General features: G+C 59.5%; 3 protein-coding genes across 7 annotated transcripts in view; 2 read left to right on the top strand and 1 right to left on the bottom strand.

The window, feature by feature from the left end:
- PDZD7 (PDZ domain containing 7) overlaps positions 1-16,100 on the top strand; it is a 19,292-nt gene extending 3,192 nt beyond the window's left edge. Inside the window, exons 3-17 of the mRNA XM_047824743.1 lie at positions 2,756-2,896; positions 3,202-3,376; positions 3,917-4,093; positions 4,328-4,475; positions 5,770-5,830; positions 6,218-6,625; positions 7,129-7,326; positions 8,886-8,933; positions 9,509-9,684; positions 12,627-12,718; positions 12,829-12,920; positions 13,076-13,147; positions 13,647-14,252; positions 14,547-14,647; positions 15,056-16,100. Of these exons, the coding sequence (XP_047680699.1) occupies positions 2,756-2,896; positions 3,202-3,376; positions 3,917-4,093; positions 4,328-4,475; positions 5,770-5,830; positions 6,218-6,625; positions 7,129-7,326; positions 8,886-8,933; positions 9,509-9,684; positions 12,627-12,718; positions 12,829-12,920; positions 13,076-13,147; positions 13,647-14,252; positions 14,547-14,647; positions 15,056-15,271 (2,711 nt within the window). The 3' untranslated portion in view covers positions 15,272-16,100. The remainder of the gene's footprint in view (positions 1-2,755; positions 2,897-3,201; positions 3,377-3,916; positions 4,094-4,327; positions 4,476-5,769; positions 5,831-6,217; positions 6,626-7,128; positions 7,327-8,885; positions 8,934-9,508; positions 9,685-12,626; positions 12,719-12,828; positions 12,921-13,075; positions 13,148-13,646; positions 14,253-14,546; positions 14,648-15,055) is intronic.
- LZTS2 (leucine zipper tumor suppressor 2) lies at positions 16,094-26,546 on the bottom strand. Of its 5 annotated transcripts, none has more exons than XM_047824747.1 (5): positions 26,104-26,546; positions 20,327-20,776; positions 19,042-19,704; positions 18,256-18,513; positions 16,094-17,449 (listed from the first exon to the last, which is right to left on the bottom strand). In XM_047824747.1, the coding sequence occupies exons 2-5, from the start codon at positions 20,732-20,734 to the stop codon at positions 16,766-16,768; spliced, it is 2,013 nt and encodes a 670-aa protein (XP_047680703.1). In that variant the 5' UTR covers positions 20,735-20,776; positions 26,104-26,546; the 3' UTR covers positions 16,094-16,765. The 5 variants fall into 5 exon arrangements, with proteins under 5 accessions (XP_047680703.1, XP_047680705.1, XP_047680702.1 ...); XM_047824749.1 differs by lacking the exon at positions 26,104-26,546 and adding an exon at positions 23,688-23,798; XM_047824746.1 differs by lacking the exon at positions 26,104-26,546 and adding an exon at positions 23,328-23,677.
- LOC125147617 (vegetative cell wall protein gp1-like) lies at positions 20,998-25,441 on the top strand. The gene is made up of 3 exons (XM_047824682.1): positions 20,998-21,010; positions 23,353-23,995; positions 25,365-25,441. Exons 1-3 carry the CDS (start codon positions 20,998-21,000, stop codon positions 25,393-25,395), a joined length of 687 nt encoding a protein of 228 aa, XP_047680638.1. The 3' UTR covers positions 25,396-25,441.

The raw sequence follows: 26,546 nt of genomic DNA, 5'->3' as shown, positions 1-26,546 counted from the left end.
AGCCTGGAACCTCTCCCCCTTGTTACTATTCAGACCATTCCAGAGGCCTAAAATAGCTGATAAGGGAGAGACAGTGGGAAGGGAGAAACTGCTACCCACCTCACCCCCACGAGTTCCCACCAGCTCTGCAAACTCAGCTGGTCCCAAAGGAAATGCATCCTCTAATCCAAACCAGCCCTTTCTCTTCACTCTCCTTGTTCATTGGTCTATTCACTCATTCCTCCCTTTATTCTTTTACTCATTCAAAAAAGACTTAGCAGATATCAAGTGCTGCGCAACACATTGGAGATATATTGGCAGAAAAGAATTACAAAGTCCCTACCACGATTGAGTTTACAATCTAGTGGAAGGAGGCAGACAATAAAATATGAATAATCAGTATATGAATAAATAATATATGAATAAGCAAATAATGAGAAAGGATGGTAAGAATCTTGGAGGTACTAATTTGGACGGTACGACAGAGTAGCGGTTCTCAAACTTTGGAATACATCAGAATTGCCTGGGGTGGGGGGCTTGTTAAAAGACAAGTTGCTGGGTCCTACACCCAGAGCTTCTGATTCATTGTGTCTGCGGCGAAGAGCAAGAGCACACATTGTTGTTATATAATTTTTTAAGACTCTATTCTGAAGTGATCTCTATACCCAACCTGGGGCTCGAACTCATAACCCCAGGACCAAGAGTTGCATGTCGTACCAACAGAGCTAGCCAGGTGCCCCAGGTATACATATTTTTTGAATAAGTTCCTGGGTGCCGCTGCTGCTGTTGGTCTGGGGAGCATGCTTTGAGAACCGCTCTAATAGAGACCATTTGGGAAGAAGGGAAGGGACTTCTTCAGGTAGGGTAGTCCAGGAAGGGTTCTCCGAGAAAGTGGTGTCCGAGCCAGGAGGGGCTGCAGAATGGATGCTGGCTTTACAAAAGTCTGGACAAGAGTATCAAGGATTGAGGGAACACTGAATTGATTGGCCCGTGAGAGGAACAGGAAGGAGGTCAGTTTGGCCAAAGCTCAGTGAGGTTAGGGATGGTGGCCAGAGGTGAGGGTAGGGAGGTGGGCAGAGGACAGCCCATGGAGGGCCTTACCGGGCATGGGGAGCTGTGGAGTTCCTTCTAGAAGCCGGAGCAGGCATTGAAGTTCTCAATAAGCAGTCTACTGTAAAAGCTGGCTCTGGCCACTGTAGGGAAGGGTCTAAACGAGGCAAGAATGGAGGTGGGGAGACAGTGAGGAGGCTGTGAGTGCCTAGAGGGAGAGGTCGGTGGCCCAGGCTAGGGTAGTGGAGGTAGAGAAGTTTCCATCCTCAGAGGCCCCAAGCTCCTATGCTCAAAACCCCAGTGTGGCATCCCCCTGGCTCAGGGCCCTAGGAAGGCCCCAGGGAGGGCCTGAGAAGAAAGAGGGTTGGGGGGCAGGAAAGCAATAGACTCCTTGGCTGGGTTGAGACCTATACAGTCAGAATCAGCCAGGAAGCCTTAGAATATCGCACATCTCTGTCCTGCACCATCCATGCCCACAGGCTGCCCTTGGAGATTTCTTCCTGAGCTGTTCTGCTCATGTATTGTAACCTGCTTTCTCTTAGATCACAGAGAGAGAGAGAGAGAGAGAGAGAGAGAGAGAGAGAGAGAGAGAGAGATTTGTCCCCCACAAACACCTCTAGAGTAAGCCTTGTTCAAGAGGAAATCTCACCTTCTCACCTTCTCACCTGAGACCTAGCTTCCCTCTGCGGTCTTATTTTTCTCTAACCAAAGGCCTTCTCAAGGACCCACCACAGTGCCTTTACTCACTCCATCCCCTTCTTCATTAGTGCCCTCCCTTTCTGCTCCCCGCCTCCAACCAAATCCCACTCCTCTCAGTCTTCCAAATCATTTTCCCTGACAGCTCCAGCCCCTAGGGACCCTGCTCCCCTGACTTTCCCCAGCACTGATGGAGAGGACCCCTCTGGGCTCTGGGCGCACGCTGCAACATAGTGGTGTTTTGGGGTTCTCTCCTCATAGAGTCAAGTAGCTCCTAGAGCCCTTACCTCCAGAATCACAGAGTTGAAGAGATAGAAGGAGCCTCGGGGATCCGTCCACAATATCCCAGACAGGGATTTATCAGGGGTCAGCTTGTATGCCTCCAAAGATGGGGAACTCATCATCTCTCCAAAACTCATTCCATTGTCTGACAGCTGAAGGTTTTAGATAGATAGCCTCTCTCTCGGGCTTGGTTCTGTCCTCTGGGTTACACAAACAAAAACATCTAATGCCTTTCACAGAATAGCTCTTCAACTGTTTGAAGATTAGCATACTCATTTCGTGCAAGCCGAAGAGCCCAAATTTGCTCAACTCTGCCCTATCGAATGGAATCTTGAACCTCTTCTCTATCCATCTGACCCTTAGAGTGACAGGATTTTCAGGAATTTGTCCTATCTCAGGCCTGTGGGTGTGAGAAGCTGAGTAAGCATTAGAAACACACACACACCTGCACACACGAGCACGCGCGCACACACATACGCACACACGCTCACCTATATAAGGGAAGGAGAACAGTGGCTTCTACTGTGGAGTCCTGTCCTGCCTATTCCCACACTCTCCCTGGCCCATGGCCTCAAAACCACCAATAGGGAACGCAGAAATTGGCTGCCCTCAGGCCTTAGAGCTTTAGGTATCTTTGCCTAGAAACCCAGCCTTTGCAGGCCCCAACCTGGGACACCCAGGGGCCCTCTGTGCCCAGAAAGGACATGGGAGTCATGCCTATGTCCCTCCCACCAACACCACCACACAGCCAACAGTGATGAGAGCGACATCATCCATGCAGTCCGGGTGGAGAAGAGTCCAGCAGGGAGACTGGGTTTCAGTGTGCGGGGCGGCTCGGAGCATGGCCTGGGCATCTTCGTCAGCAAGGTGGAGGAGGGGAGCAGTGCAGGTGAGCAGGGCTCCCAGGAGCGAGGTTCTGGCTTAGGATGGTGCTCTTATCAGGGATGGGAGGAAAGGGTCCTCAGCTTTGGAGGGCCCGATCCAGTGGGGACATGGGGACCCCTCCCAGGGTGGAGTGGGCTAATGGACAGGTCCCTAGTCTCATAAGGACTACTCAGACCTCATCTAGGGATCCCCAATTTCACGGAAGAAGTTTTACCCCAGGGAGCCTTGTGTGGTGGCGGGAGGCTTAGCTTTACCCTGGAGGACTTCTCCCAAGTGGCCCCTGCCAGCCACGCCCCTCCCCTGGTGCAGAGCGGGCCGGCCTGTGCGTGGGGGACAAGATCACGGAGGTGAATGGGCTGAGCCTGGAGAGCACCACCATGGGCAGCGCCGTGAAGGTGCTGACTGGCAGCAGCCGCCTGCACATGATGGTGAGGCGCATGGGCCGAGTGCCGGGCATCAAATTCTCCAAAGAGAAGACCACGTGGTGAGAACGCCGGGCCCCAGCCCTGGCTTTTCCCCTCCCCATCCAGCACCCCCCCCCTTCCCCCGCCGCAGGAGAGGCCGAGGTCACAGGGCTCTGCGTGGAACTTGACTAGTATGGCTTCTACTCTTCCCTCCACCCAGGGCACCGGAAACACAGGGATCCCAAGGCCTGACCTTGAAATAAGACAAGGCCGTGTCTCTCCCCAGCCCTCCTCCCAACCCTGCTATCCCAGAGGCCAGCGGCCCTGCCCCCAACACCGCCCGGCCTCTGCTGTGAGCCTGGGGGTGGTAACAGCATCTCCCCCTCAGGGCTCTTGTAGGGAGTTGGAAACGGGCACATGGAGCTGCTCCGTAAAAAAGAGGAGATCCAGGTCGTTTTCCAAATTTGGCGAAATCTACATCCCACTGAACGTCTCTGGGCTGGGGAGTCCCCCAAAGCAACCTCTCCTTTCCCGTGCGGTTGTCAAGGATGCTGGGAGGAGGGGGGGGGGGTGGTGGTGGATGGGGGGCCCAGGTCGAGGGCCCCTTGCTGTTGTCCCAGGGTGGATGTGGTGAACCGGCGGCTGGTGGTGGAGAAGTGCCGATCAACGCCGTCTGACAGCGGCTCGGAGGATGGCGTGCGGCGCATCGTCCACCTGTACACCACGTCAGACGACTTCTGTCTGGGCTTCAACATCCGCGGGGGCAAGGAGTTCGGCCTGGGCATCTATGTGTCCAAGTGAGGGCTGGGCGGGGCATGCAGTGGGCGGGGATCAACGAGCGAGGCCTGGCCAATGACATGTCCAAAGGAGGGCCTGGGTCAGGGGTGGGGTCTGGAGAGGGGTGGGGGGCTCGGGGAGGAGAGCCAAGGAGTTTGGCTGGGGCATCCCTGTATCCGAGCGAAGAGAGTCTGGACTAGGGTGAGAGAGGGCAGGCTAGGCAGCCGACCAGACCGCCTCCTGTCTGACCCCAGAGTGGACCACGGTGGGCTGGCCGAGGAGAATGGCATCAAGGTGGGGGACCAGGTCCTGGCGGCCAACGGCGTCAGGTTCGACGACATCAGCCACAGCCAGGCCGTGGAGGTGCTGAAGGGCCAAACACACATCATGCTGACCATCAAGGTGGGCAGGGCTGTGGGTATCAGGGAGAGGCCAGACTATAGGAAGGACTTCCCCGACCGCTCTAGTACATCATTATGCCCATCGCTCTACAGTCTATGGTTTTACCATAGCCATCGGAGAGGCAGGGCAGGCATTGCGCTTGTCCCTATTTCGCAGAAGGAGAAACTGAGGCTCAGAGAGGCAGAGTAACTCAGGAATCCCAGTCCATTACTCAGCTGGTCAGTAGCAGGGCCTGGGTCCAGTCCTGCTCTTCAGATGCCTAGGGCAGTGCCCCTTCATATGAGTGGTGGAGGACCTGGGCTGAAAGGAGAAAATGTCCCACCCAGAGGGTGGGGTGGTAGCTGTGGCTTTGGGCAGGACGTGGGCACAGGGCAAAGAGGCTGGGCTGGGGCCAGAGATTGGATTTCAGGGGAGGCACCTGCATTCATTATTCATGTGGGTCTCACACTTGCCTGAGGATCAGGTCTTTCTCACTCTGTCTCCAGAGGAGGTGACGTCTCGCTCTCGGCTAGTGCCCAGTCCCAGCCCCTGCCCCGCTCTCTTCCCTTTCCCAAGCTTTCACCCACATTGCCCTTCAGGGCCTCCTCTGCCATTCCTCTACTTCTGCAACCTTATTTCCCATCCCACGATCCGCCCCCCCTTCCCGTTTCTCCCTTTCCTTCCTCTCACATGACCCCAAACACTCCTCCTCTCTCCCGCTCTGCCCCTCATTCATCCACTGAACATTTTCGAGTACATTCTACATGATGGCCACTATGACAGGTACCGGGGCTGCCACGGTGAACAAGACAGGCAAGGTCTCTGCTCCTCGGGGGAGACGGACACACTAGATGCGGGCCAACTGTGAGAAGTGCTACACTGTAATTAACAGAGAGGTGGGAGGGGTCATTTGGGAAGGCCCTTTTAGCCTGAGTGGTCAGGGCAGGTCTCTCTGGGGAAGTGACACCCGAAGAGGGAGGAGCTGGCCAGAAGGTGAGTTGAAGGAAGAGAATCAAGGCAGAAGGAACAGCAAGTACCAGGCTCTGAGGTATAGAGGAGTTTGGCATGTTGAGAAATAAAGCAGCTTGTTTGTCTAGAGCATGATGAACTTGGAGGAGAGAGAGAAAGGGGGTTGAAAAGTTTACTCCTGTCCCATCACTCCCCCTTCTTAACCCCATCCCTTCTCACCCACCCCCTTCTCATCTTCCCTCACCCACCCCCTTTCTCATCCCTCCTACTCACTTACCCCCCTTCTCACCCACCCCCTTCTTGCCCACTCCCCCATGCCTTCCTATGCCCACCACGCTCTTCCCAGGAGACTGGCCGGTACCCTGCCTACAAAGAGATGGTTTCTGAGTACTGTTGGCTGGACCGATGTAAGTGGCTCAGGTCCATGGGTTGGAGGGAAAGGGCTGAGGCCCAAGGGTGGGTCAGAGTCTCTGAAGAATAATTGGGCAGGAGGAGCAAACCTCCTTGGGACTTTCACACCACCCAGCGCCATTTCTGGGCTCCCCTCCGAGGAGCTGCAGGTTTGGTTTCAGGCTCCCCTTGGCTCTGGGGTCCTGCGGTGAGTGGAGGAGAACTGATCTGCCTAAGTCAGTGGCAGGACTGCTGAGCACCAGTTCCCCGGAGCCCGTGCTTCCAGCCCTGGCTGCTGCCCCACACTACCCACCCCCCCCCCCCCCCCCCCCCGCCACCAAGCCCAGGGTGGTCTGCAGCCCGGCCTTCCCCTCAGCCGCCCCCGCCTTCCCCACTGCCTGCAGTGAGCAACGGGGTGCTACAGCAGCTGTCCCCGGCCTCTGAGAGCAGCTCCAGCGTCTCCTCCTATGCCTCCAGTGCCCCCTACAGCTCGGCCGAGGGCTCGGGCTCCCTGCCCTCCGACCGCATGGATGTCTGCCTGGGGCCTGAGGAGCCGGGCGGTCGGGGGCCAGGCTGGGGGCGGGCGGACACAGCCATGCAGACGGAGCCCGATGTGGGGGGCCGCGTGGAGACCTGGTGCAGCGTGAGGCCCACCGTCATCCTCAGGGACACAGCCATCCGCTCCGATGGGCCCCGGCCTGCCCGCCGCCTCGATTCTGCACTCTCGGAGTCCCCCAAGACTGCCCTGTTGCTGGCCCTGAGCCGACCCCGGCCCCCCATCACAAGATCCCAGAGCCACCTGACCTTGTGGGGTACGTAGGGGGATGGGTGGTTGATGTTCTCTCCGAAACTCCCAGTCCCAAACCTGCCTCGCACCTTGTCCTGGGCCCCAAACCTCCCTTTGCCCCGGGCCTTGACCCAACCTCAGTTGCAGCCCCAGAATACACTTCGATGCTGCTCTGGGCCCCATTTTAAATCAGCCCTGGACCCCAAGCCCCAGTTTGTTTTCCTGTCAGTTTTGGGCCCCAAACCAGTCCTAACCCATCCCTTCCACCCTACACACACACACACACACACACACACACACACACCAGCCCTCTTGGAGACTCCTCGAAGAACTGGAGCTGTGGGGTGGGGGAGGGTGGAAAGTTGGAGGAGGACACCCACCCCTACCTCCAGCACCACCTCCCCACAAAGCTGCAGGTCCTGTCTGCCCCCTACTCTCTCTCCTCTCTGTCCCTCCTCATATCCCTGCCCCTCGGCCTTCCCTTGTGCCCACCACTCCAGCCCCGCGGGCGCTCCCTCATGTCTGCAGAGGAGAAGAGGCAGAGGAAGAAGGAGAAGTTGGGGTCTCCTGGGGAGAAGGGAGCCCTGCAGCGCTCCAAGACACTGATGAACCTCTTCTTCAAGGGAGGGCGGCAGGGGCGGCTGGCAGGGGACGGGCACAGAGAGGCCTGGACGCTGGACAGAGGGACCCCGGCCAAGCCCCGCCCTCGCCTGGACCCGGAGAAAGGTAAGCGCCATGCCGGTCAGATGAGATGGGGTGGACGCAGGTGGGGCCCACGTTGGCATCCAGCAGCTCTGGGTTTAAATCCCACACTGCTTATTACGAGCTGGGAGTAACCCCTGGCCCCTGTAAGCCTGTTTCCTTATGAGTAAAGTGAGAGTGATGATACCTATTTCTTTAGGAATAGTGAGGAAAAAGTGTATGGATGGATGTCAACCGCTTAAGGACCTCGTCTGGCAAATGGAAGGTGCTCAGAAAATGTAGTGGTTATTGTTATACTGTCTCGTCTCCCCACTTTCCAGAAAGGAAATCTGTTAGAGGCACAACATAGCAAGGAAGTTGAAGGGCTTGGGTCAGATCCCTGTGCCCTTGGTGCTGAGGTGTGTAGGGGGCTCCTCTCCTCGAATACGTGGCTACATCTCCCCTGGCCAGAGCTCCACAGGCCCTACCCAGCTCTAGAACCATCCTTGAGCAAGGTCATTTCTAAATCAGGGCCCAAGCAGAAGGGCCTCGGCAGGCTCCACTATGTCAGGGGCTTCAAGGACCCTCAGAGAGGGCCTCTCGTCTCTCAGGTGAGGTTCAGAGACTGGACCGAGAGTGGAGGAGTTGAGACGCTTGGGGTTGTATGGGCCAGAAACTCAACTCAAATTAGGTTTAAAAAGCACTGCTTGGCTCAGCTACTGATGTAAGTGGGTCTAAAGATTTAAACACTCTCATCAGACATCTGCCCCCTTCATCTTTGGTTCCATTTTCCCCTGGGTTGGCTTCATTATCATGTAGGTTTTGCCCAGAGTTAAGATGGCCACTGTTGCTTGGCAACCCAGGGACAAGAAAGCTTCTTAAATCGTTCCAGCTGAAGTCCTAGGTTCTCACTGACCCAGCGGGGACCACATGCCCAACAAATGGCTGTGGGGTGGGGTGGGGGGGTGCTCTCATGGGCCAGCCTGTGTCTTGTGCCCACTCTGGAGTACATGCGCTGAGAATGGGGGTCCCCAGGTGAAATCGGGGTGCTATTTCCGGAGGGAGAGTGGGTGTTGGGTAGGAGCTGGCCCTGCCCCTCCTGGGGGGCTAAAGTGAGAGTCTCACGGGAGAGACTCTTTAAATGAGGCCAGGCCAGCTTCCACCTCTTCAACCCATCTCTTTTTCCACAGCCCCCGGGGCCCTGCTCCCTCCTGATTCTCCTCCCATCCCTCTGACCTCTCCTCTCTCTCCTCCAAGGGCTCTTCTTTTTTTCTCTGTCCCTTGAAGGTAGGTGCCCCCCCCACCTTCCCTTCGGGGTTCTTCCCCCCATATATTTGCCTCTGAATGAGTCTCCACAAGCAGAGGTCAAGCTGTACCCTCTCTTGGTCCCAAACCTTCACGGACTTCCACTGCCTATGAATGAAGTCCCTAGTTGACCATGGCCCCAAGACCTTCATGGCCTGGCCTCTGGCCTCCCCATTCCACCTCCTCCCAGCCTGAGCTTTTCATCCCAGCCAGTGATCCAGCCGTCCCTGAGCCCCCCCAAGCCCCATTTGCAGATTGGGAGCCAGGGCCTTCAGCGTAACCCTTCTTCTCCACGGCAGGGGCAGTGGGGCCCGTGCAGAAGTTTGTCACATGGAGACTGAGACGCGGTAATTCAGCATCCCTTTAGCAAGGCCTGGTGACAGAGCTGCAGATGGGGTGCATGTTGGGGGCTGCTAAGGAGCTTTGGGCTAAACTCAGTTGGGGCCAAGTATGGGGGACTGGGTGCGAATTGAGGGCAGCTAAAAGAATTGGACCAAGCTTACTCGGAAAGACAGGGCTGCAGACAGATGTTGGGGTATGTTTTTGAGGACTGGGGAGCTTGGTTGGGACTCCCAAAGACAGATTTTGGGGGCGGTGAGGGAGCCTGTGCTAGAACTCCAATGAGTACTCTGACAGTGCGTGTTCGGGGGCCCAGAGGGCACTGGGCTAGGACACCATTAAGGAACAGACTAGTAAAGGGGTCTGTGATGGGGGCCATGGGGTCTGGACTGGTGCTCCACTGGTGGGCAGATTGCTATGGGAGGCCATGGAGGGGAGAGTCCGGGCTAGGCCGGGATGTTGTCAGGGGCACCTAGGCCTCTCACGGACCTGTTCTGGGGTCCGACCCAATTGAGAGAAGCCCCTACTTCCCCCTCGATGTCTCCTGGCTCCTTCATCATACACCTTCGTTCCTGCCCTACAGAGCGGGAGAGGGGCCGGGCCCTGCTCTCTGCCAGGTCTGGGAGCCCCTCTGGCCAGCTGCCTGATGTGGATGAGCGGGTGCAAGCCTGGGAGAGCCGACGGCCCCTAATTCAGGACCTGGCCCGACGGCTGCTGACTGACGACGAGGTGCTGGCAGTCACCCGCCACTGCTCCCGGGTGAGCTTCCAGCCTGCCCCCAACTCCAGCACACGGTCACCCAGCCCCTCGTTCATTCAGGCCACTGTCTCCGGCTATCTGGGATCGAGGCCGTGAGGTCAGTGGTCAGAAAACGCAGGAGTCACTCCTGTCACACACACACACACACACACACACACACACACACACACACTGAGCTTACAGGCAGGAAGGGGAGTTACAATGACTAGAACCTAGACACCCATAGTGACAAATCATGTGAAGTACTGTGAAAGGAAAAAACATGAGAACATAACCCAAGAGGTACAAATTAGGTCTAGGGGGGCCTCCTGGAGGAGGTGATATTTCAGCTGAGACGGAGCCAGACAGGTGATGAGTGGGGGCACACCGCAGTCACTGCCTTCCTCTTCCTCTCAACCCCAGCCTCCCCTTTCACATGCCTCCCTCTGCACCTGGGTCAGCCGACAGGCCCAGCCTCATGCCGGACCTTCCAGGGGGATTGGTAGGCCCTCCCCTATCCCTCTGCCTCAAAGACCCCCAGGTTTCCTGTGCTGGGGTCCCTGTGATGTGCCTGCATCAGTGCACGTGTGAGCCTGTGTGCAAGGACAAACTGAGGGGTTCCAGGGCATAGTTTGTGATCCCCAACCCCCCAAAGCTCTCTCACTCTGGTCAGGGTAGGGCTGTGTTGTGTGACTGTGTGATGTGTACATTTGTGTGTCCGTGGGGTCCCTGGGTTTGTGTCACCCTAACTGTATGATGGATCTGTGTGTGAGCGTGTATGTGTCTGGCTAAGGCACGTGTGTGTCACGTGGAGACTGAGGCCCAGTAATTCCTGCGGCCCTTTACCAAGGTCTGGTTTACAGCAGAGCTGCAGATGGGGTGCGTGTTGGGGGGAAACTAAGGTTCTCTGGGCTAAACTCCTTAAGTGTCAGCCTGCTCCACTCTGAGTGCTAAGTGGGGTGGCGCGCCCTGGCCGCTGTGAGCTTGCAATTCTGGGATCTGGCCATTAGGTGGCGTGATGTGTCCGTTTCTTTGGTCAGGTCCTTCTCCATCATCCCTCTGTTCCTCCCACCCTGTCCAAACCAGGACTACCTCTCACTGCACCCCCACAGCACCTGCACACTACCCAAACTTGACCCGCACGACACCCACACCAAGAGATCAGGCCCTCTGGGGTAGAGCTCTGGCCAGAATGATTAGTAAATCTCCCCCAGTGACTCAGATCACTGGGCCTCCCCTCTCTCTCCTCCTCTGAGCTGTCTCTCCACAGCCACCAGACCAGGCTTTATAAGTCACCTCTTTGATCACTTTACACTCCCCAAACCCCCTTGCAACCTCTTATCTTTGACAGAATAGAGTTCCTTATGCTCACATTCAAGGCCTTCCCCGATTTGACTCCCCAGCCACTAACCTCAGCTCTCCCATGGTCACCACATCACCACGTCATTATCTTCTGCTGGTCACTACATAGGGGTGTACAGGTGATGAACTGCACAACTCCAGAGCACTACTCTGGGAGTCACGACGTGCGCGGCCTACACGGAGGCCTTTCGTGTACCCCGTGGCTAAGTTAAACTTCTCTCTGCCCATTATGCCACGTCTCCCTTGGAGCGCCTTCCTCCCGACTTGCATGTTGTTCCCTGCATTCATCCTTAAGAGTAAGTGTAAATGGAAGCCAACAAACAAACCAAAAGGGCTCAGCATCAATGCCGCCTTCTGCAAGAAGCCAACTCCGGTCTTGCCACCCTCCTCTGAGACTCCCTCTGCCTCATTGCCAGTGGTTTGGAATTCACTGGGGCACGTGGCTCATCCTGCCCCTTGTTCCCACTGGCTTCTGAAGGAGCTGGAACAGGGTCATCTTCCTTGTGCCCCCACTGCCCAGTGCAGGGCCAGGACCGTAGTAGGTGCTGAATGCAGGTTGGTGGACTTGAAGTGTGTATGTATGTGACTGGTTCTGTGCAATTGTATGTATCCCTCTCCCGACATGCGGGGTTGTATTTTTGATACGTGTTTGTCTGAGTCCCTGTAAGTCTGTGTGTGGTTTAGGGCCCCATAGCTGACAACTTATTTCCGGGTGTTTATGAACGTCTCACTCTGACCACCAGGGCTTGCTGTGTTGTGTCTCTGTCTATCCCTGTCCAGGATGCTGTGTGTGCGTCTCCCTGAATCAGTACGTGTCTCCCTTTCACCACCAGGGGGCGGTGTGCCATCCAAGCAGGGTGGCTCCCCGCGTTCGGTTTACCAGTTTGTCTGCGTTAGTGGGGTGTGGCTGGTGGCATCCGGGCAGTGCCAGGCAGAAGGGCCTCCCCCCAACCCCCCCACCCCCCCGGGTACTGACTGGGTAGGCTTTCTGTCGAGCCGCCCCTTCCCTAAGGTCCCCATTCCAGCCCTGAACAAAGCCTAATTGGTAGGTCTATGTGCAGACATATGCTGGGCCTCCCAGGCCCGCGGCCTAGTGTTTGGCTCAAATTCCTTCCTTCTGCCTGGGAGGTGGGGGTGGGGAAGAGAGCCCGCTGCCTGCACATCCTTTTCCGGCACCAGAGCAGGCAAGGGCCAGACTTCTCAGGTTCCAGTCCCTCTTCACACTTCCTTACCTGTGTGGCCGTGGGCAAAAGTCCTTGTCTCTGAGCCTCAGTTTCCGCACCGGTAAAACGAGGATAATTAATGTCATCTCTCAGGGTTGCTCAACGGGAGATCATATGTAAAAGGCTTAAAAAAGGGCTTGCTCCAAAGCTGTCATTGTCGTTGCTGCTATTATAGGTCTGTTATTATCGCAGGCTTCCACCTCGTCACCAACGTAAGACCGTCCTGTGAACAGCCCGGGGTTGGGGAGAAGCCTTCCTAAACGTGGGGAACCCCACATGCTCAAGCAGCGCCCCCCCCCCCCCGCCCCACCACGTCCCCCCCTCCCCCCGGCTCTGGATGGCCGTGCTGCTATCTGACCTCTGGGTCTCTCTCTGCAGTATGTGCACGAGGGCGGTGTAGAGGACCTGGTGAGGCCCCTGCTGGCCATTCTGGACAGGCCCGCAAAGTTGCTGCTACTGAGGGACATCAGGTGGGGCGGAGGGTGTGGGGAGGACCGGGGGGCAGAAAGGGGACCTCTAATAACTCCCCCTACCTCCAGAACTGTGCCCCTGCCCACCCCCTATCTCTTGCCCTCCCCAGGAGTGTGGTGGCCCCCACGGACCTGGGCCGCTTTGACAGCATGGTGATGCCCGTGGAGCTGGAGGCTTTTGAGGCCCTTAAGAGCCGGGCAGGTCAGCAGCTGGGCGGTGGGGAGAGGGTAGGACCTGTAGACCCTAAGCCCCGGGTGGGGATGGGAGTGGAGTCTCCCAGGGGAGAGGGGGCAGAGATGACCAGCTGTGTCCCCCGCTGGGCCCCCCGTCTCTGACCGGATCTCCTCTCCCACCAGTGTGGCCTCCTGCCTTGAGACCAGCCCAGCAAGACGCACCTCCCAAGCGTCACCTCATCACGCCCGTGCCTGGTCAGTCAAAAGTCCCAGAGCCTGGGGAGGGGGCACACAGCTGGGGTATTAGGGGAGTGAAAAGGGGCCTTCTGCCCCTGCCCCCGTGTAGGGTATCCAGGCTTCAGAAGTTTGTCTGGTTCCCTGAAGGAAGTCCCTTGTCCACCGGAACCATTTTTATCGTCTCTACTCACCACCCACACTATTATTTCCTTAATAATTGGTTTTAGACCCACTCACTTTTGAAATCTAGTCTCACTCTCTGCAATAATCTCCGAGAAATTGCCAGTTTGGTGTGCGAGCAATATTTTTTCTACGACACATATCGCGATGGAAAGTATGAAAATACTATTCCAACAGAACCCGGGCAGTGACCCTCACTGTGGGAAAGCTGCCGCAGGGCCCAAGCAAACCCACGCCTGGGTCCCCCAAGCCCTACCCCAGCAAAGGCAAGGACTGGGGCCTGGCACCAGCAAGGCCAAGGAGGGGCAGCCTGCCTGACCTCGGCCCTCTTCCCCAGATAGCCGTGGAGGTTTCTATCTGCTGCCTGTGAACGGCTTCTCAGAGGAGGAAGATGATGGGGAACTGAGGGAGCGGCTGGGGGGCCTCCAGCTCTCCCTGGGGGCCTCTGCTCCCCGCCACCCTCATGAAGGGATCCCCCCTCTCCAAGACGTGCCGGTAGATGCCTTCACCCCACACCGAAGCACCCGCACCCCCCCTCCGCAACCACCCCCCGTGGCTCCCAGGCCCCCAAGGCCTAACTGGCTGCTGACAGAACCCCCGACCCTGGAGGACCCGCGGCAGAGCCAGATCCAGGGCCCTGCCCGGAGCCGCAGCCGCAGCCGCAGCCGCAGCCGCAGCCGGGGCCGAGGCAAGTCCCCAGGACGCAGGCGCTCCCCGTCTCCAGCACCTATCTCCACCCACAGCGTGGCCAACGGGCGCTACCACAAGCCTCGGAAGGCCAGGCCACCTCTGCCTCGACCTCTGGATGGGCAGGCAGCCAAGGCTGGAGGCCACCAAGGCCCCTCTGAGAATGGAACTGGTGGGACAGCCGAGGAGACAGCCGCAAAGGCCCCTGGCGGGGAGCTGAGGACAGTCACGTTGTCCAAGATGAAGCAGTCCTTGGGTGAGTCCAGGTGGGCCTGGGCCTGGCAGGTGGGGCTCTTGGGTTTGGTAGGGTCTGTGGGCTTGGTTTTGGGCTATAACTAGGGGGCTTGGGCTTAAGAAAAGATTGGGGTATGGGGGTAGATTGCAGAGGTGGGAGTAGAGGATTTTTGGAGTTGAGGACTGAGTAATAATAGAATATGGGGATTAGGGAGAAGTCCGGGCCCGGACTTGCTGTTGGGGTCTTGGGTTTCTCCTGTGAGCTCTGGGTGGAGGGGGGTGGCTGCGCGTTCACCCAGTGCTTCTCTCTCACCAGGCATCAGCATTTCTGGGGGCATCGAGTCCAAGGTGCAGCCCATGGTGAAGATAGAAAAGATCTTCCCTGGGGGGGCTGCCTTCGTCAGTGGGGCCCTGCAGGTGGGTGAAGAGCACCCAGGCCCACTCCTGAGGCCCGGAGCTGAATTCTGGCGGGAGTGGGGCTAGAACATGCTCATCTTCCAGCCAGACAGGTTTAGACCAGGCCATGGGAGGAGGCTTGGGTGCAGGGGGGTCAGGACTGCAAGATGACCAAGCCTAGGGAAAAATCTGTCCCCTCGCGCACCAGCCTGGGCCTGAGGGTGGCCCATCCTGTTCCACCCCTAGCCCCAAGGGACAAAGGGCCATTGTCTGTGTCTCACCCTGCCCCCGACCGCTCCAGGCACAAAAGTCCCATTGTCCATCCCCTCCACCCAGATGGGGAGGAGTGTCCTCGCTGGTGGAGGTGAGAGGTTGGGTGTTGGGCTGACCTGAGAAGGGAGGGCTGTGATTTTCCCACTCCCATCCCAGGCTGGCTTCGAGCTTGTGGCAGTGGATGGAGAGAGCCTGGAGCAGGTGACCCACCAGCGAGCAGTAGATACCATCCGCCGAGCTTATCGAAACAAGGCTCGGGAGCCCATGGAGCTTGTGGTCAGGGTCCCTGGGCCCAGCCCACAACCCTTACCCCCCGAGTCGTCAGCCCTCACCGATCAGTGCCTTCCTGCTGACCATTCCCCTGCCCGCTGACCCCCTCCTGGTACTCATTCCTTCCCACTGCCTCCCAGAACCTCCCATAAATGCTCTTCCCACCAATTCCCAGATCCCTCCCACCGATGCCAGTCTCCTCCAGCGGACCGCCAGCCCAGTCCCTTCTCCAGCCCCTCCGGACTCCCGATACTAACCCCAGCCTCTCTCCACCTACGCCGGGACTCTTCCCACTGACCTCAGATCCTCCCGCTGCCCTCCCAGGACCCTCCTGCTGTCTCCCAGACCTCCCCTCCTACCCTCCTCTCGGGATTCAGGAACCTCTCACTGCTCCTCGACTTGCCTCCTCCCAGAGCTCCACACTGCTGGCGCAGACCTCCCCACTTTCTTCCCTCCCCCGCTGTCACTAAGGCTCTGCCCTTTCCAGATAAACTTGGTGTCAAGGACAAGGTGCTGCGGGGTAGGCTGTGTCACCCGCGCACTGCCCCCAACCTCCCACGACTGGGAGAGGTTGGGAGAAAGCCAAGGTCTGGAGCTTGGGATTGGCGGGCCCTTGCTCATGAGGCCCCCTTTAATGCCCCCAAGCACTGAGGAACATGGACTCTCAGGGCCCGGAGGGGTCATTGCATCCGTCCCCCAGCCCCAAGCAGTGTTCTGTGCAAGGGATAGGATGGAAAGCTTTTCTAGTTTCTCAAATCCTGGGAGACCGTTTCATGTGGTGGTCCGCTAGGATCTCACACTTTCCACTGGATTTGTCCATCCCCCATCACCCTCTCTCTCCCCCCAAGACCTCCACGAGGGGTCAGAAAGAGGTGGGAGTCGGGGTCAAAGAAGTTCCCATCAACTCTCTCTAGCACACTCGTCTTTTTTTACAAACAGAAAAATTTTTAATTTGTTTCTTTGGGTTTGTACAAGAAATTTACAGTGTGGAAAAATATACAAGTGAAAACGAGGCCATAAACCTGGGTGTGGGGAGGGGCCACTTGGTCACAAACACAAATAAACAAGACGTTTCTGAGTTCTTCCTTTGGTCTGACTACAGCCCCTCACCCTGGGAGACAGGCTGCAGAGCTGGAACCTGGGGGTCAGACCCCAGTCCCAGCCCTGTCGCCCGACACGGGCAGGGTGGGGGCAGGCACATCTGGAGCAGCTGGCACTGTCTGGCTCTCTCTGGCTTCGGGGTAGGGGAGTGTGGAAACGAGGGAACCCCTTCTTCTTCCCAGCACCCCCCGTTCCCCCCACCCACCCCGGGCGTCTGGGATGAATGCGGTCGGCAGAGTGGCAATGGCGGCAGCTGGGGAGTGAAACGGGTCGAGTGAGCAGGAGCCTCTGTGTGACAGTGAACACGGGGACCTTCGAGGAGTCTGATCTTGCTCATCCGAGTCACAGGGCAGCCCCAAGTTCTTGGCAGAGGCCCAGAGGCCTGGACCCCCGGGGCGGGGGGACGGGCGGCTCTGGGGCCCTCAGTGGACCTGAGGCTCCCGCCCCCCCCCCCCCTTCGGCAAGGCTCCCCGCAGATCCGGGACGCCGAGGGCCCTAGATTTCGGTGGCGGTGATCTCCTCCAGGCAGATGCAGGGGGCCGGCTCGGCCAGGCCCAGGTCGGCGAGCTCCCGAGCCTCCAGCTCCAGGCTGAGCTGCTGCAGCTCCTGCTCCAGCTGCCGGTTGCGCCGGTACATCTGGATGTAGTTGTGCTGCAGCTGCTTCTGGTAGCGGATCACCTGCTCCTTCTCCGCCTGCCAGGCCAGCCGCTCGCCCTCGAAGCTGTCCCGCTGCTCCTCGCCCCGCCGCCGCTCCCGCTGCAGCTCTGCCCGCAGCCTCTCCACCTGGGCCCGCAGGCTGCCCCCGACCCCGGCCGCTGCCCGCTGCACCTTGGCCTCGTCGCTCTCCGCCAGGAGGAAGGGGTCGGCGGTGGCAGGTGGCGCGGGGGGTTCCCGGAGTCCGGCGGCCTCGGTGTCCAACTGGCCGGCTTTCTCTCGCAGCCGCTCGGCCTCCTGGCGGTGCCGCTGCAGCTCCTGGGAACAGGCCTCCAGCTCCAGCTCCCGAGCCCGGGCCGCCTCCTGCAGGCCCCGCGCCCGGCCCTCACTGACCCGTAGTGCGGCTCGGGCTTCTCGCAGCGCCACCCGCAGTGCCACCAGCTCGCTGCCTTTCTGCACCAGCTCCGCCTGAGACTCCTTCAGTTGCTGCTTCAGCAGGGAGATCTCGCCTGACTTCTGGCACACCTGTTGTGGGGGGAGGAATGGAGAAGGATGGTGAGAAGAGTTCTCCCGGGGGGGTCAGGCCCTGAGATCACGCAGGGTACGTGGGGAGAGGCTCTCTGATCGTGACACCCGGAACACAGATGGGGACACTGAGGCAAGCTTAGTGATATGTCCAGAGTCACACAGCTGGTGAGTGGCTGAAGGGAAATACGGATCCAGATCTTTCTCCTTCAGAGCAGGTGTCTTTAAGCCATCGTGAAGCACCACCGAGCCCTGGGGACAGGCTGGTGGCAGGCCGTGCAGGAGTGGGTGCGGTTGAGGGCAGTGCCTACGTTTCCACAGGCAGGCACCGCGGTGTCTTGGTTAACAGCATAGACACTAGAGCCAGATGGCCTGAGTTCAAATCTCAGCCCTGCCATGGACTAGCTGTAATTCTGGGCTCCAGCCTTTCTGGGTCTCAGTTTCCTCAAACGGGGATGTTAACAACACCCAGCTGGCAGGGCTGTTATGAGGATTAGAAGATCCCCCCCCATATGACATAGAACGGTGCCCGGCGCACAGCAGCACTACGTTCTTATTCTTAACTGGTCGGGAGGCAGCGGGTGGGAACATCCCTGGCTGTGTGAGCGCTAAACCCGACTGCTGAGGAGCCCCACGAGGGTGGCACAGGGAGACCCCCACCCAGAAAGGAAGGTCAGAGGGGGAGCTTCATCTCACAGAGGGGAGGGTGGGGGGGTCCTCTAGGAGTAGCAGGCCAGAGGGGGTGGGTATGGCTGGACTCCTTTTCCCAGCAGGCCCCGCTCCCTGCCCCTCCTGGTCTGGCCCACCTCCCACTTGGTCTCCTCGAGCCTCGGCCCGAGCTCCCGCTGCTCCCGCTCGAAGGTGGCGCAGCGCCGCTCCAGCTGCTCCCGTTCCTGCAGCAGCTGTGCAAAGTCGTCCTGCAGCTGCCGCTTCTCCTGCTGCAGCTGGAATACCTGCAGCTGCAGCAGCTGTTGGGCTCGCTGTGCCCGCTGTGCCTGGGCTGCACCGTCCTCCCGCAGGGCCTCGCGCTCCCGCGGCCAGTGCCGCTGCCGGTCCTCGTAAGCCTGGGGACGACAAGGCGGCCCTGGGTCCTGGCGGCTCCCCCCCCCCCCCCCCCGGACCCCGAGCCCCGCCCGCCCACAACTCCCTGGTCACCGACTGCTCTGGCGGCCCAGTGGCTGGGCTCGGGGACGGCAGGCTCCGCTGCCCCGGGATAATGATCGCGACAATAATCATAACCACTTTTAGGACGCTAGAAACAATATCCATAATAGCAAGCGCTTCCATAAGAGTTTCTAGGTGCCAGGCGTTATTGTAAGCACTTTACAGCCTTTGCCTTACTTCATCCTCATGATAAATATCTCCATTTATAGATGAGGAAACCGAGGCTCAGTACCATTAAGTATCTTGCTCAAGTCTGAAAGACAGCAGACAGTGGTGCTGGCTTCGATTCCTTACCACTCTGCAGGTTACGCCGGACAGCTGGGCTGGGGACCGCCCCCCCCCCCCAGCACAAACAGAAATGCTCCTCGGACTCCCCAGCACCTCTGGATGTCCTGCCATGCCACCCCCATTATCGCTGCTGACCACACCTGACACATGGTCACCTCACTCTCGTCCAGACTGTCCCGCAGCTGCTGCAGCTCTGCCTCACGGTCTCGGAGCTTTCCTTCCAGGACACAGTGCAGCAGGGCCTCATCCGAAGGGGGTGGCGGGGGTGGGGGCGGGGGCGGAGAGCGCTCCCCACAGGAGCCGCTGTCAGGGGAGGCCCGGGCACCGCTGCCCAAGAGCCCCCCAGCCACACGGCCTCCCAGGGAGCCTGTGCTCTTGCTGGAGGAAGACCGACCACTGTCCGAGTGGGAGGGCCCAGTAGGGGCCCCTCGGGCTGGACCCGGCAGTGCCCCCCGCCCGGGGCCGTGGGAGGGCAGGTGCCCGCCTGGGGAGCCGTTGGCTGGCTCTGCACCCCCGGTGCTGTAGGTGGGCAGGCTGGACAGTGAATTTCGGCCGGAGTCAGACAGTGTCCCCGATGGGCAGCCACTGGCCCAGCCACTCAGTGCCAGGGGTTTGTCGGCAGCCGAGGAGGAGGAGGAAGAGGAGGACGAGGCAGGGCCCCCAAACAGCTGTGTTAGGCTGCCCTGGCTCCCAGACAGTCCGGCGGCCCGAGGACCCAGGAAGCTAGGTAGGGATGGTGCCCCTCGAGGTTTGGGCAGCACTGGCTTGAAGGCTGTTGGGCGGATCAGGATTTTCTCCATGTTCTGAAATGAGGTGCCATGGGACACTGGGGATCAGCTGCCCAATCTTTCAAAGCCCTCATCATACTCCCTGCCCTCCCATCTGGGGTCCCGATCCCCACATGTTGATAATAAATGCTACCACCGGCTGAGGGCCTCCTGATGTCCTCTACATCAAGCAATTTAAAAGGTTCATCTCTAATCATTACAACAGCCATACAAGTAAAATATCATCAGTATCCCCATATTACAGATGAGGAAACGGAGGCTCAGCAAAGTCAAAGACCTCGTTCAACGTCAGACATGTAGTTGTGCAGTAACAGTAATTTGAGCAGCTGACATTTATTGAGTACGTTATGTGACAGGTACTAGGCTAAACCCTTACGTACATTATTTGATTGAATGCTCACAACGATCACATGAGAGCTAACCTATTACCTCCATTTTACAGATGCAGAAACTTTGGCTCAGAAAGGTTAAGTGATTTTCCTAAGGTCATGCAGCTAGAAGGAGGCAGAGCTGGGATTAGAACCCAGGTCTGGTGAATCGGGAGCCCACATTCTTTCCTCTGAATCGACCCTCAAATTCCGGCTTCTTCAGGGGCTCCTGATTCCACCCAGGCCCCAGAGGAAGGGCTGGTCCTCACCTTCTCCAGCTTTCCAGAGACAGGGATGAGCTTGGGTGGGGGGCCGCGGAGATGGGCATTGCGTGCCCGCTGCTCTCGGGCATCCTCAAGGTCACTGCTCGGGCTGGGGGGTGACTCTGTCCGGAAGTCCTCGTTGATGTAGGTGAAGCTGGTACCAGGGACGGCCTTCCTAGGGGGCACAGCTGGGCACAGTGGCTCCTGTGCCTCATAGCCACCCCGTAGCAGGCCATCCTGCTGGCGGAAGAAGGTGGGCCCAGAGGGTCCGTGGTGGCGGGGAGGAGCTGGCCCCCCAGGGCAGGGCCGGCCTGAGATGAGGCTGCTCACGCTGCCCATGGCTGGAGGTTGTGGGGCAGTGGTGGCCTCAGGAGTGGGCTCCAGTGGCACTGGCAGAGTCTGCACAATGGCCATGGCGACAGGGGCTCAGGCCTGGCCAAGGGCCTCCAGGGGAACCTGTGAGCAGGGCAGGGGTGTAAGAGTCCCTTCACCTTGAGGTCCCTCCCTATCCGAGTCCCTGAGTCCCTCTCCTGACCCCGCGTCCCAGGACAAACAGCCCCCTGACTGCCCGCAACTTCCCCCTCCAAGCACTAGCACGAACCTGACTTCTTCCTGGGACCCAGGCCACTGCCCAACTCTGGTCTGAACAGGGCTAACGACTGACTTTACAAGCAAAGATGATGATGGGATGTGAGGCCTGGTGGTTACGCAGGGCCCTTAACAGCAGAGGCCCAGGCCCCAGCCTAAACCTGCATCCCTCATCGAGGCTAGGACTCAAGTTTAGGAGGGAGCTCTCTGCCAGCTCCCAGCACATGTTCCTGGTCCCCTAGGACAGGTGGCCTCATTAGAGGGCAGTTTGGGCACAGGCAACCTCAGGGACAGAGTCAGCAGCAACTCAGATGGCAATTAGGGAATAAAGAGCCAAGGCCAGGCAGTGCCCAGCCTCCCCCAGCTGGGCCTCAGTTTCTCCCAGACAGAGAGGCAGCAAGGGTGGAGCTGACCAAACAAGAAACCCAGAGCTTTTAGGGAGCCCACAGGTGCCCTCTGGGGTCTCCCGCCTTCCAGAGGTGGATACAGGCTCACGCGTGTTTCCATGACAATTCCTGGCCTCGCCATACCCAATTAATCAGGCCTAAAGGAGCCTACACAGGCATGCCACCAACCTCTAAGAAACCATGCGGCTTTAGACATTCCCCAGAGTAACCCGGAGGGGATGAGGGTAGAAGCCCCACCATCACCTTTGGCAGCTGCTCTAAGATCTCATTTCCCTGGAACCCAGGGAAGAGGGCTCCACCTCCCCAGGCTCTGCTCCTTCCTGGAAGCGGACAGCAAGTCTCCGCCCGGAACTCCCTCCCCAGTCCTGAGGCCGAAGACCAGGACTCAGGCATCTGCTGAAACCATCAGGCAGAGCGGGGGCCAAGAAGCGGACAGAATCGAGTCGGAACAGGAGTGTCCGTTTGTACTCATCGGTGTGTCTCGGGCTGTGCACAGGCGCATGGAAGTGAACTTACTTCGCGTGTATGTGAAAATGTGTGAAAACGCGAGTGCATCTGAGTGTATGTATGTTTGATTAGAGGTAGGAGTACATTCGTATATTCGTGTGTGTGAGTTCATATGTGCACGAGTATGTGCGTGCCTCCGGATCACTCTTAGGAAATACGTAAAAGTGGTAACTGCGTATGTAGTAAGTAAATTTGTGCTGTATGAACGTGAGTGAGAGAAGAGAACATCTTTGGATAGATGTCCATTCACATGTACGTGAGTTTACGTGGAAACTGCATACGAACAGGGAAGTGAGTGTGCACAAGCGGGTGCAGAGCACTGTGTGCACAGAGCATGTGTGAGAGTGGGTGGGAGCCTGGGTGGCAAGCAGGGGCACCTAGGTGAGCAGGAGCCTGGTTTCTGTCACTCATTCGAGTGTGGGGAAAGGACAGACACATTATCTGACTCCTGTGCCGGGTCCGTTCCCCTTCTTTCTTGCTTGTATCGCACGAGGCTCCCCCTCCACTCCCCACTCAAGTCAGGAGACCATGAGAACCGGGAAGGTATCCAGACTGAGCCTGGAAGCGGGGGTGGGGGGGTGGGGGTGCGCTGAGCCCATCGGCAAGTGCCAGCCCCGAGCCAGGCAGCCGGGGCACCGCCTCTCTGCCCTCTCCCCCACCACTCCAGGGCATGGAGAAAGCTGTGGGGTTAGGGGCTTCTTAGGGGGCAGTGGAGGCTGGCACCTCTGTCTGCATTTGCCCACTTCAGTGAGCACTGAGAAAGTGAGAAGTAAGGGGAGGAGACAGGCGGACTCAGAGAAAGACAGGGGCCCAAACGACCAGAGACAAAGACTCAAGAGAGACCCCAGGGTCAGGCAGACAGGGAGACAGGCTGAACCAGTGAGCCCAGGGACCTGAACCCCACAGAGCCAGGGGCCCCTAAACCCAGAAGAGACATGGAAGCTGGGCCCCGAGAGCCAGACGCCCAAGGAGCCAGAGCCAGGCCTCTGGAAAGCCAGGCCCAGCCAGCCGGGCTCCAAGAGCGGGAGCCCGAGAGAGGAGGGGCAAGTGGAGGCTCCATTTTGAGAAACGCGTTGTGTCTGTGGGAAAGGGAACCCCTGGCTCTCCCAGCACTCCTTGAGTAATCACTCTGGCACAGCGCACGCACACCCCCTTCGTGGGCCGGGGGCAGCCGGGTGCTGGCTTTGGCCAGGGCCCCGGGCAGGTCTGGCTAAGCCCAACTCCCGCAGACCTGTTCTGGGGGCTGAAGAGTTGGGGAAAGTCTCCCCCCACCAAACTCCAAGGACTAGTCAAGCGGGATCGAGTCTGGGATCACGAGTTCGCATTCCGCGATAGGAAGCCGGGGGCCCCCAACCCACCCTCCGGGGCCCCCCCGACACCCCCCCCTCCCCGCCTCTATTAAGTGCGGACGGCTGGGGGACGCCTCCTCCCCACCCGCCCACCGCCGCGCACAAGTTGGGGGCGCCCCCGGGTCGCCTCCCAGCCCGGCCCCCCCTCCCCCTCACCTCCGCCGCGCCGCTCCATGCTCAGCCCCGGGCCGCCCCCAGCGCTCCACAGGCGCGCCGCCCGGCTCCAGCCCGCGCGCGGCCACTCGGAGCCGCCCGGCCCGGCCCCGCCTCCGCGGCGCCCCTAGCCCGGCCGGCCCCCGTCCGGCCCGAGTGGGCGGCGCAGCGCGGGGGAGGGGTCGGAGGGGCGTCCCCGCCCCGGGCGCGGACACGCGCAGGCACCCCGCGTCACGCGAGGCCGACCAGGCGCACGCGGGGGCTGCGCCGGGGGACCCAGGATCCCCGTCCCCCCGCGCCCCCACTCCGAGAGCCGGTCGGCTCAGGACTCGGCCGCGGCCGCGGGTCACCCTCTACCCCTACCCGGGCCCCGGGGCCAGCGGCAGCTGGTCATTGTTCGAGCACAAAGGGCCGGGCGCCAAGGCGGCCGCCCTTCCCCCTCCGCTTCTTCGGTCGAAGCCTCCCCCGCAAGACACACTCTCGGGCTTCGGAGTCCAGAGCGAGACGCCGAGGGTCGGCTGCCCCTCCCCCGCCCCAACCCCTGCTACCGGGACCCTGCGCCCCAGGATGAGTCGGGGGCCGAGGCTCGTGCCGGGCCTGCCCCCCACCCCCAGCGGTTGGTGGAGGAATATTTGGACTTGCGGAGGCGGCGCCACCTGGCGGCGCATTCGGTGAATACACTCAGTCACCCCCTCGCCCTCCACCTTGGGGGCCTCTACACGACTCCCCGGCCCTGTACCCTCTCCTGCGCGAGCCCAGGCCTGTCTCAGGCGCGGCTCTCTGCTCCCCAACCTTCCCTCAGAATCATTTAAGAAGGAGGTCATTGCTGGGAGAGAGGCGCAGCCCCTGGTCCCCCAACAATCACTGGGGTGAGCCGGTCCAAACCTACACCAGCCTCACAGCTGACAACATTCCTCTGCCTTCTCAGGGTCGCAGATATTCTCACCTTCTGGCAAACACCACAGTCTTCATAACACCCACACGACCTTTCCCACTTGCAGTCAGTCCCACGCAGCCACAATCACACAGTCTCATCCATCACGTGGTTCCACGCTCCTTTCCATAATCTTTCAGGCCACCGCACACACAGACATACTCCGTGTCACAAACCTTGTTGTGCACAGTCTTTCACAACAACTCAAAGTCCTTACTACCGACTCACGATCTTAAATAGGCTTCCTCTCCTAAGCATCTTTCACACATTGGTGGTCTCATTCACAGTCAGACAACTTTCATAAACAGTGAGTTTCACAAACATTCTACCACACAGACTTTCCCCGAAGGGTCTCTGTGCCCCAGTCAGGTCAGCTGATGCCCACACCCCTGGGCAAGAACAGCTTCCCACCCCCTACTTGCAACCCCACCCCCAAGGCCAAGGCCTGCCAGAGCTCCTCTGCCCCAGGAAGGAGCATCCCCCCCTTCCAGGCCACAGCCCTGGCCAGCTCTCAGCTCTATTTTTAGCTCTATGGAAAGGGTTGTTTTTCTTTCTTTTTCCCTGGAAAGGGAGACATAACCCAACTACCCTCAGGCTCATCCCAGACCCTGAGCCTTACAAGAACAGACTGAGCCCCCCCCTCCCCACTAGAGACCCCCTCCCCTGGCCTTGCCCTGATCCCAGCCTCTTGGGGCACCAGGAGCCTCCTCCCCTTTCTGGCAGCCAGCCCAGAAGCTCAGGCAGCAGCTGGGCTCAGCATGTGTGTAGGGGTGGAGGGTGGGGCGGTGAGGGAGGCAGAAGGCCGCTGCCCACTCCCTCATTCCCTGGGGGAGGGGGCTCATCCTCCCTTCTAGGGGAGGGAGATAGGCCCACTCTTGTATTTAGGGACATTTACCCTCATGCATTCTCCGGGAAAGGGCCCCCATCCTCGCAGGAGTGGGCTTTCTGCTCCTACCTTGGGGGGAAGAGCTCCCAGTTGTGCAAGAAGGGGAGTGGTAGGAAGGGGACCCAGTGGGGCTCAGGCAGCTGCTCCCCGGACTGGAGGTATGGGGCAGGGGCTGCTGTACACTGCCATCAAAAATAACTCCCTTCTTCGATACCTTCAGGGATAAGGGCACCACGAACATGTTCGGGTGAAGGAAGGAGTGGAGCCCAGGTCACCCCACCCAGTGCAAGTCTCCAGTCCTGCGCTACCCGGACTCCAGGGGGCGTTCTGTTCCCACTTCTGCGGGAAGGTTTAACACTTCTCTGGAAAGAGAATGGAATACTGCTCGGCTGGAGACCTTGCAGACTCGCCCAGGACTGGGGAGGGAGGTCCTCGCCCTGATGCGCGGGTGGGGGAGCACAGCCCACTTGTCTGCGAAGCGATCACGTGCTCGCCGCCTGTTTACGTCTAAGTCTTCACCTGTGGGCGGCCAGGAAGCAGGAACCTCGGGAGGTGTCCCACCCGGCCCGCCCCCGTCGGCGGTCACAGGGCAGCTCTTTATCTCCAACCCCCGTCAAGTGCGCGACAGCAGAGCGCTCTGTCCGCTGGGGGTCCGTGCGGGCCAGTGGCGCTGCTCCAGGGACTGCAGGGGTAATCTATGGGGCGCGTCCTTTCCTGAATGCACGTGTGTTCGTGTGTCCCAAGTGCGTGGGTCTGTGTGCGCGCGTGTGTGTGCCCGCTGGTGTGAGTTTGTGTCGGTTCCCTGTTCAGACTCCTCGCCTGCGCCCCGCCCCCGTCTCCCAGAGTGGGGACCCCTTTCTCACTCCAGTCCCCGGCTTCCCCAGATCGGGAAAGTTCGCTCCGGAGCCGGGATGTGTGGAAGGCTGGAGTTCCGATACCTCCGTGTCCCCACCACTCACCCAGCGCCACCTGCGCCGCCGCTCCAGCTCCCGCCCAGCTCCTGCTCCAGCGCGGGCACCTCCTCGCCGCAGATCCGCCGGCTCCCAGCCAGCTCCGGGCTCCGGACTCCGGGCGCCCGCCTGGCCGGGCCTGGTGGAGCGGGGCGGGGCGGGGCGGCTGAGGCCGCGCCCCCGGCCCAGGAGGGGAGTGGTCTGCCCAGCACCCCCTCAGCAGCCGACCCGGTATCCAGCCCAGCAGTAGCTCAACGGTGGCCTGAGGCTGCTCCGCTGGCCTCCGACTTCACAGCCTTCTGGATTTGGCTTTCGACCTGGGAAAGGGCCGAGCAGCACGTGACCGAGAGCTAAACTACCTGGGTGCCCTAACCAAGTTGGCGATAGGGCTTTACTGCCACCTGCCCGGCCCTGTGGGGAGCCAAACCGAGTCCACTCTCGGCTCCTTCCCT

The sequence above is a fragment of the Prionailurus viverrinus genome, chromosome D2 (assembly GCF_022837055.1).
Source record: "Prionailurus viverrinus isolate Anna chromosome D2, UM_Priviv_1.0, whole genome shotgun sequence".
In the NCBI taxonomy this organism is placed as follows: domain Eukaryota; kingdom Metazoa; phylum Chordata; class Mammalia; order Carnivora; family Felidae; genus Prionailurus; species Prionailurus viverrinus.
This window is presented reverse-complemented; position numbering and strand designations above follow the sequence as displayed.

Coding starts and splice junctions, on each gene's coding strand:
- LZTS2 (XM_047824747.1), bottom strand. CDS start 20,734: ATGGCCATTGTGCAGACTCTGCCAGTGCCACTGGAGCCCACTCCTGAG. Junction 19,705..20,326: donor TCTCTGGAAAGCTGGAGAAG/GTGAGGACCAGC, acceptor ACCTCATTTCAG/AACATGGAGAAAATCCTGAT. Junction 17,450..18,255: donor TCGAGGAGACCAAGTGGGAG/GTGGGCCAGACC, acceptor CCCCCACAACAG/GTGTGCCAGAAGTCAGGCGA.
- LOC125147617 (XM_047824682.1), top strand. Junction 23,996..25,364: donor GCCACCTGGCGGCGCATTCG/GTGAATACACTC, acceptor CGATACCTTCAG/GGATAAGGGCACCACGAACA.